The sequence below is a fragment of the Gallus gallus genome, chromosome 14 (genome assembly GCF_016699485.2).
Source record: "Gallus gallus isolate bGalGal1 chromosome 14, bGalGal1.mat.broiler.GRCg7b, whole genome shotgun sequence".
Taxonomy (NCBI): domain Eukaryota; kingdom Metazoa; phylum Chordata; class Aves; order Galliformes; family Phasianidae; genus Gallus; species Gallus gallus.
In genome coordinates this window covers 3,328,627-3,341,807 of record NC_052545.1, presented here as the reverse complement: position 1 = coordinate 3,341,807, position 13,181 = coordinate 3,328,627, and the positions used below count along the sequence as shown (strand labels likewise).

Below are 13,181 nucleotides of genomic sequence, written 5' to 3'. Positions count from 1 at the left end.
ATTTGCTTTTTATCAGGGCATAAGTAGTTATTTTACTGTGTTTTAATGGAATTGAACAAGCCTTTCCTCTAGAGAAGTGGCCCTACTCTGCTCTGGTACAGCCTCTGCTCTGTGAGCATCTTGGGCTTGCTGTTGTATGTAGCGGAGACCAGGAAGCTCTTAGTATTATGAGCACAAATAGACAACTTTATAACACAAAGCTTCAGTAGGTACCATCCTAATTTTGGCGACTGTTGCTGTGGCCAGATCTGCATGTATTTAATGCTTCTGATTTTGTTTTATGCACAAAAGGTTTTGAGTTATTAGAACAAGTGCTCTTCACGTAAAATGGAGATTGAAGCCAGTTTTGCAGTTATATGCTGAAGTGTTCAAAGAGCATGATATTTTAAGTACACGATTTTCTTTTTTCTTCCAGAAATTAAAGAAGAAAATTTTTCACAAGCCTCCAAAGTCACCAAGTAAGAGCTCAAAAATCTTCAAAAATTTCTAACTACAATACCTGAAGTAGTGATAGGAGGGGCTCTCCAGCAGTTGTGTCAGACCCAATTCTGTTCTTTGATTACTGCTAGAAAGTTGCCAGTGGTTTAATAGCTATAGAGTGACTTCTATGGGTTTATCCATGCAACATTACTGTATGTCAAATGTATGAATATAGATACACAAGTATCTTAAGGATGACTATCCAAGCTGTGCATGTGAGTATTTCTGGTTACGTTGAGTGATATTACTGTCATTATGTTACTCTGCCTCTTTCTTTTGTGTCTGGGAACTTAGAAACACAAAACAGATTTTTTGTGATCTTCAGCTTTTTAAGGCAACACTGAGATATTTTCTTTTTGTTTTAGAGTCTCCGTACAGCTCTAGTACACAACTGTATCCTAAGAAAGCTGCAGTTTGGAGATCTCTGCAGGGAACAGGCAACGTGCATTTTGAGAGTGCTGCTATGAAAAACCCAAAGCAAATGTGGCTGGGATCACTGAAACAAGGTATCAGTATAGAAGTTTTATCTGCAACGTGGTTACAATTCACTCCTGGGGACAGCTTAACATATGAACTCTTAAACAGGAAATGTGTATTTGATTAGAGGGTACATGGGAAGTCATTTCCATAGTATTTATTTGGGTGGTTGGAACTGGGTTTGAGTCATCTGATCTTGAGCATTGGAATTTATAGTAGGAATAATTAGCAGCATCTGGAGCTTTCAGCCTTGTGGATTTATTCTGAATAAATACAAATGTAATTCACAATTATCCCTGATTTCTGCATTTTGTTCCATTTTTATTGGCAGGAATGAGCCATTCCCTGAAATCAGATGTTGACATGGGACATACGCGAGCTGGCATTTCTAGTAGCACTCCGGATTATTTGAAGGAAGCTCTAGGAATGAAGAAGCCCAAACATTCCCGTTCTTCTAGTAATGGTAAACTGTATGGTAGATAACAGTTAGTGGTCTGCTTTTCTTGCACTGTAAACTCATACATTGTTTTTTAACATCATAGCTTTATTAAAACAAGACTCATTTCAATTTAACGTACGTTACAATACACGTGTCAAAATATGATCATTGGAATACTTTCAAGATTTACAAATTGGTTGAGGCAGCTCCCAGATTTTTTGAGCAATGAATCACTATTAGCTTTCAGGACTTCTTGCAAATTGCCATGCATTTTCAGCTGAAAACGTTGCAAATATAATATGGTTCAGTGGGCCAGCTGTAGACAATTTATTGTGACTTTGCAAAGCATAGTTTAGGAACCATTGATAGAAACCATCTGCTTGCCTGAAATTCTGTGTAATTGACTCCTTTTACTTCTCCTCTAGAAAGTGTTCTGTCATGTGGTTGTGATATTAAAATCAACTGGGTGTTATAAGAAAAGCAAAATTTGAAACTTTTGTCCTGTTCTCTTTCTTAAATGAGAACTGCGAAGTTAAAAATCCCAGTATGAAATTCCATTTCAAATGCCACCTATACTGTTACTGCTAACACACAGCTTGTGGTGACTCTTAAAGGCAATAAACTTTCACCCAGTAAGTATCAATTAAAAAAAAAACATATTTTGGACATCTTTAGATGTGTTTTGTAAATAATTGTTGGGAAAAGAGTTCAGGCTTCTGTGAAGTGTGTTTTTCTTCAGATGTGTGTTTTAATTTAGCACAGTAGAGAAAAGAAATATTTAGGAGAAATTTGGCATAAGCTGTAGCAGAAGGTTCGTATGGTAACACCTCAATTCCATTTATAAAATTAATTTCTTTGCTGATTTAGTTTCTTTTTTTTTTAATGACCTAGTTTCCAATTTGATGATGTTCTAAATTTTTCCCTTGAAGGTTTTCATTTAGGAAAAAATATTTCTTTCAAGCTCTGCTTATTTTATGTACCTTTTTTTGTAGGCTACATTCCCGGAACTCCCGACTACAAGGAAAAAGAAGATATGTATGATGAAATCATAGAACTGAAAAAGGTACTGTCTCTCTGATGCTTACACAGTAAAAGCCAAAGGGTCTCTGTCTATCTGTACACATCCAGACAGAATTCTGCGGTACAACTGAGATATCCACCCAACATTTTTGTATTTGTAATGCAAGGTCTAAACTATCTGTTTAAGGCAATTTCATTGTTCTTATGGTGTGATAGATACTTCTGAGTACTGGATGTAGAAGCCTTGAAGTATATCCAGTCCTGAACCTCAGCCACGTCCCTAGCTGGACAAAGAAAAGGTTCATTGCATTGGTTTATTTGCCTTTCAACCCAACCTCTTTTTTTTCTTTTTTTTTTATTTTCCATTCTCAGCTGTTGCTCGTCATGTTTTAACAATGTGATGAGACCAGATGTCCCTGTTCATTGCAGGGGAGTTGGACTAGAACGTCTTTAAAGGTCTCTTCCAACTCAAACCATTCTGTGACAGTTTGTCAGGTGAGGTTTGTGCAGTGTATGAAATATAAGGACAACTCGAACACTAGGGATACGTATTAAAAAAAAAAAAAGTCTTGGCTGTTGTAGATCATTTGTGTAAGTTGGCCTTTCTGTTAAAACTTTTATGTATCTTCATAAATAACTTTATCTTTGTCTGTCATCTCCCTTACCTGTCAGCCCTGGTCTACTGTGGTGGTCTTTGTTTTTTATTTATTTTTATTTTTATTTTTTATTTATTGTCTGCTTTGTCCTGGCCATCATAATTGGAAATGTTCTGATGCCAGTAACAATTCGTGTGAGAGCTCAGTGTTTCTGAAATGAGTTTTGGATTTTTCTCTCCTTTTTTAGACAATACAAGCTCAGAAAAATGAAGGAAATCGTATGAAAACTAAGCTCCGTCGACTAGAAGAAGAGAATAACAGAAAGGATAAACAGATTGAACAACTGTTGGATCCTTCCAGGGTGACTATTTCTTTAGGGCAGGGGGTAAAAATTGACAAAACAGTGCTGATCAGTGTGACCCTCATTTCCTTATCTCCCTTTGACTAGCAGTGAGTCCCTTCTGGAGCCATTTGGAGCTGGCTCTTATATAATTGGGCAGCTCCCAGAAACTTCACAGTGTTCTGGACACTTCTTCACCTCTGTAGTCCCCTTGCACATAAACCAAACGCAATTCCTTGTGTCTATTGCTTTATGTATGCTCATTTACACCTTGGTAGTGGTGTGCTAATACAAAATGGTGAGCATAGGGACTTGAGAATTTAAGCTGTTGGACTGTGAAATGACTGTGAAGATTAGTACATTTGAAAGTCCTGTGGAAATTGCTAACAGAAGAGGAAGTAGCCAAGTTTGTCACTTGCTTTGTTTGTCTTCTCTTGCAGGGCTCTGAGCTGGCACGATCTTTGTCAGCAAAGATGGCTGATAACGGATGGGTAATAGTTTCTTTGCTACCTTTTGCTTTCATTTATCCTTTCTTCCTCTTGCCGAGTTGAACCTCTACTGATTTAAAAACTATATATATATATATATATATACATACAATATATATATATAAAATAAAAAATATATATATATATATAAAATAAAAAATATATATATAAAATAAACATTTAGGGAATCATGTAACAATTATTTTTATAGTCAGGTAGGTAACTGGCAAGGATCTGGAATTAACCATATTGCAGATAGCTTTCTTTGTCTCTTCCTTGAATCTGTTTGCATCAGTGTTTTCCCTTTTACTTCCTGCTTTTATTTTAACACGGTAATGGGTGCAGTTGTTTTTTTGTTTGTTTTTGTTTTGTTTTGTTTTTAAAGAATGTGTGTGAAAATTATTAAGCTGATTATGTTACCATAGATATAAGTTAGGGTCATAGGATGTCAAATACTTTAGTAAACCATAAATGTATGTAGGAGTATGTATGTCTGATTAAGTACAATTTACAGAGAGGGCAAGATTATGGAGAAATTGAACTTATGTGAAGATATGGAATATTCTAGCTCTCTGTTCTTTCTGTAGGTGGTTAGTGGATTAAAACAGAAGATTTTCAAGCTAGAGCAACAGTGCAAGGAGAAAGACAACACTATCAAGTATGACTTTGGAGGGGTAGGGACTTGTGTTGGATAAGACAATAAATGGAATTGGAAATCCATGTTATTTTTTCACCCATATTCCTCTTTTTTTTAACATAGATTAATAAACTATGAGAATGTCTTAGAAATTATATACCACCCACCCAGAAACTGTAAATCAACAAGCATTGCAGTGTCTTTGCCAGTATTGCTGGATTAATTTCTGTGTTTTTTCTGTTTTCAGCAAATTCCAGTCAGACATGAAGACCACTGATTTGGAAGAAATGAGGATAGCTATGGAGACCTACTGTGAGGAGGTACATCTGACAAGGCTCTCAGTATGCATGCTGGAAAGGAAGTTTGTTCAGTTGTTGAGCTGAAATATTAATCAAAGATTTTAGATTTCCTACAGCGTAGGTACGTGTGTAATTAGAGTAGCATTTTCATTTATATTCTTATAGCTCCAACTATACGTACCAAAAAAACTTTTCTTCAGTAAGTTGAGTGTGTTAGCCAAGAATGGGGAATAATGAAACTAAAGACATCCAGAAGTGTACTGTACACGTGAAAACCAACATAATGATAGCCTGATTTTTCAGTGGTGGCATCATGGAATTTATGACTACCCAGAGGGTCTTCCTCTGATTTTCTTGTAATGAACAAATGTGTTGTATTAACTATGTCAGCTTATCTCAGCTAGCTTGTTAATAGAATCTATATTTCACACTTTCAGGTTCATCGTCTCCAAATCCTCCTGGCAAAATCTGAGACTATGAAGAAAAAGTATGTTAACTCTTTTGAGGCAAATATTTGTGTATATGTATCTGGTATATCACTTGTATACTTCTGATGGAAAACAACTAAATTTGTCGTTTTTCTTTAGTCACTCTTTTTCTTTCTTGTAGATAGATGATTTAGTGGATGTGAAAAAAAAAATGCTAGAGATATTTTAAAAGCCCATAAAAGCTCTGAGGACTCTGAAAGTTTAGCTAAGTTAAATAAAATCCATCTTCCTTCATGATCACATTTGTTCTTTTGCTAGTGACAGTTGAAACAAACTCAAAAGATGCTTAGTGTTTTACAGTTGAGTCAGTTCTGCACCTTGCTTTAGGGAGTGTGGTGCAAAGAAGTTGTTTTGGAGTAAACTTGATTTTTCCCATGGCACAGAGATACAGATCCAAAGCTCAGGGTTGCTTTTGAGAGATATCCATGAGTGGCACTAGTAAGATACTGTTAAAAAAGCTTGTACTGATGCTTGTCACTAGTGCACAGAGGTATATAGACGGTAATAAAGGGAAATGTGCTATGAGAAACAATCTCTAGAGGAAATAAAAGTCAAAGCACAAAGCCAAAAGACCAAAGTAAGAGCATGTGTGCAAGCAAGTGTTGGTCAAGCTGTGAAGAGGGTAATAGTCTCATGGGATAGGAAAACATGCTAGTACACCACATCAAAACTTTCTTGCCCCACTAGCATTGTTTTAAGCTCAGGCAGCAATCTTAATTTTGGGGTGTCATCAGCCTTTGAACTGATGGAAACGTGAGAGCTCTTTATGGGTCGTTACGTGCAGTAGTTGTGTTTCCCTAATCCCTATTGACTCCTGTGGGTTGAAAACTGGAATTTGATTTGTCACTGCTTTTAAAAAGTGTTCACCTCTTGGCTCAAATGCACAGTGACTAGCTTCTCAAGGCTGTAACCATCACACTTAATTTGGTCACAGGTGAAAATGAGTCATCAGGGCTCTTCCTTGTCCTCGTTTATTTATGTATTTGAAAAGCAGTGCTCAGGGCCGTCTCTCTTGATTATTTGACTGTCAGTCTCTACTTGAGAGGCCGAGCTCTGAAGTAATAGGTGAAGTTGAAGGTCAAGACTCTGGCATAAAGGAGTGTTTCTTTCATGAGGCTTGCCTACATTATTTCTGGCTGAAGTGAATGACATTTAACGCCTCTTTTTTCACTGTTAACTATGAGTATTTCTGTGTGAAGCTGTGGCTTCCAATTGTAACCGTAAAATCAGACAAGCTTTCAAATCCTCAGAATGGTCAGCAGGTGTTTCATTTTAGTTTTGATGAGTCTAAAATGATGACATTCAGTAATCGTTATGATTTCTGTCACCTCACGGTTTTGTTGATTTGGTGGCTTTGGTTTTTCTTCTTCCTGTCTGGGACAGCTTTATAAATAGTCTTCTGTGATATCTAGACAGCTTTGTTTTTCCTGATTTCAATTTCTTTCAATTTCCAAAATGTAAATTAGGTTCAATTTTTCACTCCGATAGCATAATTGTAGACCATCTTCCCTTTTACCTTACAATTATTTCAGTGAGTAGTGATCTAAGATTCCTTTACAGAGGCATTTGTCCAAAACTAGGTCCTTCCTTTGATTTCAGGAGTAAGTTTGCAAGAACTTACTCATAGTGTATTAAGTGCTTCATCTCACTAGAAATCTGTTTTGCTAACAAGCTTTACCACGTTGTACATCTGGAAGCTGAGATCTCTTCCTCTTTTTATTAGACAAGTTAGAAAGGCAGAATCATTGTAACACTTAAAGTATTTTTAATGCAGAGCAGGCTTTCCCTATTCTGGAGCTTCTCATTTCCACCACATCAATGTAAGCAGCGTCCACCAAATCTGTTTCAAATATCTCATCGATTCAAATGCATCTTAAAGAAAGAAAGAAATTTCTCAGGAGTTTACTTTAATAGGATCAGTGTCTTTCACATTAGAGCAGCATTCACAGTTATCTCAAAATACATTTGTGTAGGGTCCTTCTGTGTATAACCTGTTCTTCCAATCTCGGTCTGCATATTGAATGAAAGAGAGCAATTTGGAGCACAGAGGTTAGCTTTCTCTGTTGAACAGTTCTTCAGAGAAGTCTCTGAATTGGCTGAAGTGCTTTTTGATCTGTGGTCCATAGATTGCTGTTAAGGCATTGTACGATTTGTTAAGAAAAGAAGTGGAAAAATATGTAAAACTCAGACAAGCACTCCTGTTTATGCACTGAGGAAACAAGCATATAGGTAATCAATGAACTTTCAAAGTTTAACTTCTTATGCTGATGTAAATTAAAATAATTGTGAAAATGTTGAGCATGATGATCTTTATTCTCTTAGGAAAAAAATTCAACTTCTCTAATCAAAAATGCTGAGAAATGTTATCAGGGAGGATGCAGAGACAATTAACTTAGCCAGCTAGATAGTGAGGCTGTTTTATTTCTTCTGATGCTGCTTTTTTGTTCTCTGCTTTAAAGTTGACTTCCTGCTTTTGATCCTTTTTCAAGTGCAGAGGGCAGAGATACCCAAAAACGATTAAAAGCACTGAATGCTGCTGTCCTGAGGTTGTCCCGGAATATCAAGGAATTGCAGGCTGAGAATCGGTGTCTGAAAGAAGATCTAGATCACATATTGAGCTGTTCTCCTGCATCCAGTAAAAAAAAAAGTAGGCACTGAGAAGTTGGTGAATGTGGGGCAAGGGATTTAAGTACATTTGAAAGATGTTTGGGAGCAGGGGCAGAACCCTAGAGTGGCGGAAATAAGGGAGGTAAAACAAAAATGTAGATTTAGGTTGGGCAAAGGTTGTTACAAGATGTTTGTTAGTGGGATTTGTCTCTAAATAGCAGGGATGCTGCTCCAGGATGACCTGGGTTTTCTTTATTTTTATCCCTGAGAATTCTGGACTGCAAACACTTAAAGATTAAAATTTGCTGGCAGATTTTTTTGGTGGTTGAAAACGGGTAAATACCAATGGCTTATATTGATTTCTGAGCTAACTGATGTAGGAAGTCACATCCGTCAATGTCATTTTCATCTTTTGATAGCTGCCTCTTTAAAGCTGAGGCTCCGTGATCTTAAAGTGATCCTTTTGTATGGGCAGAAAAACATTAATTCACTAATGCAGTTTCCAGCTTAAGTTTTGTTATTGCATTTAGATTATAGTGAATGGAGCAGACAGAGCCTTATGAGGCGGATTTTGGAACTAGAAAAGGTGAGTGTTAATATTTATGTGGCCATCCTAACTGTCTGTAATCAGAAAATATAGAAATACAAGCTTATGCTTGTAGCAGTGTGTATTTTGTCTCACGCATGTGAACTGATGTCTACTCCATGTCCCCTTCCTCCCCTTTTCTTCTTTTCTTTTCTCAGAGTTATTACATGTAGATGCATATTTTAGAAACAATTTTCATTTCATCGTTTCTCATGGCCTAAGTGAAAAAAATTTATGCTGAATTTAATTTTCTTCTCTTTGTGTTTTCTTTTGTGTAAATTTATCTTGCTCAGAAAGTAGGTGACATGGAGAACACCAGGGTGCAGTCAGCAGATAGTGAGTCAGCACAGTTACTTGGTGTGTCAACTTCACCTTCTACAGACCCAAATTGTGCAGCCTCTCAACAAGTAGATCACATTGAGGAATGCCATCGTCTCCGAGGTCTAGTAAAGAAACTGAAGAGTGATAGGAGTGCTCTTCAAAGTCTCTTACTTAATAAAGAGTAAGTGCAGTTATTGGTGGGGTTTTTGTTTTGTTTTGTTTTGTTTTGTTTTTAGCATAAGTTTTGTTCTGATCTGCCACTTTCTCCACTTAAACCTTCCTTCTGCTAGGCTATATGCTGCCTTCTTTCTCTCCTGTTAGCAGTTGATTTGCAATTTAAATTGCTCAGAGTAGTTTCATATGTCACTGCATAAGGGCAGGCGGGTTATTCTGATCATGAGCAGAGATGTGCACGCAGCTGTGTATTGCTAATAAAATGCTTTGCCTCTCTTCACAAATTTTGCTTTATTTAAAAGGGTAAATTAAATGTTTATTTCCTTTCCAAAATTTAAGAAAACCCATTTTGTTTAGAAGTTTAAATAAAAAATAATTACTTTATTGAAATACGAATGTTGAAAGTATTGCTTAGATTTCCTTATACCTGTGTAGGTTAGACATCAAGCAGTTACTTCGGGCCAAGGCTGAAGCAGAGCTGGAGCTGCAGAAGTACCAGAATAACAAGGAAGAAAGCACTAAGGAAGAGCAGACTTTAAGGTATCATATCTTGTTATAGTAGATCTTTAAAATAAATAAATAAATAACACCAAGAAAAATACCCACCCAAAACCCCTTAAAGAAAATTCTCTTTTGAAGTGACACAATCCATACAATTCATAGATTGTATGGACTGCAGGAAGCTGGGAATTCATTTAAGCAAAACTCGGATGGATGGATGGATGGATGGATGGATGGAGTAAGTTATCAGGGGAGGAAATCTACAGAGTTTTTAGAGAAAGTGAAAGACTGAGATATAGAATAGGAAAAATAATTAGATTGTAATAAAAGTGAATGAGATGAATGGAAAAAGAAAGCTGCCATGTTGTACTTGAGAAATGTTTTCAATTTACAAGAAAAAACTGTAGTATCTTTATCTAGAAGCTCCTGCCTTTAGACCATTGCTAATATACTGGTAATAATCCTGTGCAAATGTAGGGAGAAAAATAGTGATTTTGTTATTGCTTTGTAAGATGGGACTTTGTTACAGTTTCATATTTGTCAGTCCTCATTTCAAATCTACTTGTATTATTAATAGCATCAATTGTACCATTCTAGCCTTGGGCCATTTTCTATATAATTTTAACCAAGGGTTTGCTATCGCAACTTGAGAATTGATTGTCAATGTTCTGTTACTGTGAGAGTATGTCTAGTGTTACCTAAGCACCATTTCCCACTTTGACATTTAAAAAAGCCAAAGTAACCCAATTTTATGAAATAGGTTCAGTAAATTCAAAGCAGGAACAACAGAAAATGTCTAGCTATTAATATATTTGCCTTTCCAACCGTAGTGAGGAAATCCAGAACCTTACAGAGAAAGTAGGGAAATCACAGTCAAAATTGGAGGAAGAGGAGAGACAAATGACAGAAGATGCATTAAAGAAACTTAACAAGGTACAGAGAAATGTTTTGTGGGTATTCTTCCTTTCATCTGATATCCTGTGAATTGATCAGATAGTCTAAATAGCTAAATGTTTCTTCTCTTTTCTGACAAAAGACACACACAGAAGGTAAGGAGGGAGGGGAAGTGAGAGGAAAAACAGCCCTTTCCAATGATTTTATGCTGACCAGGTGATCATTTAGGGCACTTGCGCTATCAAGTCAGAAAATACTATTTAGATTTTCTGTTTGGATGGAAGCTGGGCCCTTTTTTTTTTTTTTTTCCCCCATGGGAAAGTTTACCAGATGAAGAACACTAATTGTTATGAAAACAAAGTGTTTTGTTTTTTTTTTTCAGTTCCACTGCTGTTGGGGCACGATATTTAAGTAAAAATGGAAGGAAATTCCAATACAATGCACTAAGCACTTAACCCCCTTGAACTAAAGTGTTTCTAAAGTATTCATAGCATCTCCATTCTGGATATTTAGGTGTCTAATAACTGTGTTTGTGCAGCCATTTGTCCTGTACAGTCTTAAATGGACCTATGTGCTCAGTTTGTTTTATTCATGAACTAGGAGTGAACTTGGTATCCCAGTAATCTTCCACCCCCTTGCTGATTGTTGTGGCTGGGGATGAATGGGCACTGACAGAAATGCTTTCAGATACAGCGAGGCCATGTTAATCTCATTCCACTAAAAACCATCTGACAATTATAACTGGAGATTTTGAGCATTTGAACTTTAAAATTAAAGTACCCTGAAATACAGGTAGTACAAGAATATAAATAAAAATGTCTGTGAGCTTAAGAGGGATGCTATTTTTGATATATAGTGCAGTTCTGTAAGAATTAAGGTAGATTTTTTGTTACAGGGTGATGGATGTTAAATGATGTTTTGAATACCAAATAACTGGAGTTTCTGTTTAGAAACAGCCAATGAACAGTCCCTTCTTTCCTCTGCAGACTATGTATATTCTTGGCCAGCAACCATCTATTTATTGAAATGTTCCCATTATTTGTAATTATCACTAAGTTCCTACCAATTTTTCATTTTAATGGTAGGTTGTCACTTTTAATATAACATGATCCATTTGCTAAACGTAAGCCTTTAACTCAGCATTTCAAAGGTTATAAATAAATCCTTTTCAAAGAATCAAGCAGCTTTTTTCAGGGTCTATAAAATCTCTCATTTCTTTACTTGGAATTTTATACCAACAAATTAGATTCGTGTTTTAAAATTGCTGTTGTAACTTTAGTTTGTCAAGTGAGGTAAGATGATTGGTATAGGTTTGATATTTAGGGATCAAAAGGGTCAGATGGCCAGAGGCTCAATGTACAGCCACATCTCAGGAGAAATATCTAGAAGAAAATCTTGTTTTGTTCAGTTTTTTTGTCTTTTTCCTCTAACTAACTAATTTCCTCAAGACAGAAGAGTAGGGTTGTACTGATTTACACAGGCTCTCAGTCTTGCATGTGTCACATGATGGCCAACACATCAGTAAGGTTAAATACAACTTTGTGGTCCCACCTGCCAGAAAGAGACATGAGAGAGCTTCCAGGTTAATTAGTATTTGTGTTCCTTGGAGAAGAATTGTGAAATTAGGTACCGTGACATTTGTATAAGACTGTCAATAATACAAAAATTGTTTCTTATCAGCAAAGCATTGGTTTCCACTGTGGGAGTTCCTACTGCTTTAGCAATGCATAGAAACATAGAAGTATGTGTAGATGAAAACCTTTCCATTCCCATGTTCAGCTTGCAGCTGAAACAAGGACAAAAATGTGTTTTGCAGTAACAGTCATCTAGATTATAGGTTTGAACATGAGCAGTATTCAGAACTAAGATTTTCCTCCTTACCCTCCTTCCACCCTATAGGCAGGCAGATCATTTAAGGACTTTGGTGTTGATTTTTCTGAGTCAGTTGTAATCTATATCCCCTCACAGAATTCTAATTTGCGTCAGTGTAATAAGTTAAAGATTCTCCTTCTCAGTGTTCACCAGTCTGCACTGTTAAAGATGAAGATGATTGCAAGAAGGAACAAGCAGCCAAATGTATCCAGAGATGGTGGAGGTTGTACCGAAACAAGGTGAGGGTCTCTGGTTGGGAAGCAGTGAGGTCGTCATCCTCTGAATCTTAGTCTGGTTTCAGAGTCTGGATAACCTGCCACAGAGACCTGCAGCAGTGATTCCTTACCATCATCTTCTCTTGCACCACTCTTTTCAAGTCCTTCCTGATGCTTCTTTTGCCTTGGCTTCCTAGAAGCTTGTTTTTGTTCTGAGAAGTGCAGTTTCTACATGGGGGAATCTGGGTGAGCAGATAAATTAAAGAAGCAGAAGCAGTGCTCCCTTAGTAATGTTGCCTCCTTGGATACTCTTCTCGTGGCTCCTGCCTGCTGCTCTACATTAGCACTGGAGTAGAGCCCGAGCTAATAAGCCCAATGTGTGGCTGATGTGTCCTGCCCCTCTAATGTGCCAAATCAGAGAAGTCTCTTCTATGAACTGATGCCTGTAGCACCAAGGCAAGCTTTCATGAGAATTGTTTTGTTTTTTTCCTTCTTCCTGGATACTGTTGTGAAGCACAGACTTCTCAGTGCTTTGGACTGGTGCTTAGGAAAGCCACCTAACTTTCCATTTGAGGCTACAGATGAATGACACAGTAGCTAAAGCTAGAGTAAGTGGTACTGAGTCCTGAAATCATTGCACTTTTTCTTATTATTTCAGCTGTTTCTTTTTTCTTTGCCTTTTTATTTTTCCCCAGCAAGCTTTCAAACAACAGCAATGTTTGTTAGTGAAAATAATGAAATGATAAA

At 36.8% G+C, this 13,181-nt stretch overlaps 1 protein-coding gene across 4 annotated transcripts in view; it reads left to right on the top strand.

The window, feature by feature from the left end:
* IQCE (IQ motif containing E) overlaps nucleotides 1-13,181 on the top strand; it is a 39,922-nt gene that overhangs the window by 1,647 nt on the left and 25,094 nt on the right. For all 4 annotated transcript variants that reach the window (XM_025155199.3, XM_025155198.3, XM_046901001.1 and 1 more), the window contains 15 exons: nucleotides 416-458; nucleotides 846-986; nucleotides 1,289-1,420; nucleotides 2,389-2,459; nucleotides 3,260-3,373; nucleotides 3,793-3,843; nucleotides 4,428-4,498; nucleotides 4,725-4,797; nucleotides 5,214-5,263; nucleotides 7,754-7,911; nucleotides 8,402-8,457; nucleotides 8,751-8,959; nucleotides 9,388-9,492; nucleotides 10,284-10,386; nucleotides 12,363-12,458. In XM_025155199.3, coding sequence (XP_025010967.2) covers nucleotides 416-458; nucleotides 846-986; nucleotides 1,289-1,420; nucleotides 2,389-2,459; nucleotides 3,260-3,373; nucleotides 3,793-3,843; nucleotides 4,428-4,498; nucleotides 4,725-4,797; nucleotides 5,214-5,263; nucleotides 7,754-7,911; nucleotides 8,402-8,457; nucleotides 8,751-8,959; nucleotides 9,388-9,492; nucleotides 10,284-10,386; nucleotides 12,363-12,458 — 1,473 coding nt within the window. The remainder of the gene's footprint in view (nucleotides 1-415; nucleotides 459-845; nucleotides 987-1,288; nucleotides 1,421-2,388; nucleotides 2,460-3,259; nucleotides 3,374-3,792; nucleotides 3,844-4,427; nucleotides 4,499-4,724; nucleotides 4,798-5,213; nucleotides 5,264-7,753; nucleotides 7,912-8,401; nucleotides 8,458-8,750; nucleotides 8,960-9,387; nucleotides 9,493-10,283; nucleotides 10,387-12,362; nucleotides 12,459-13,181) is intronic.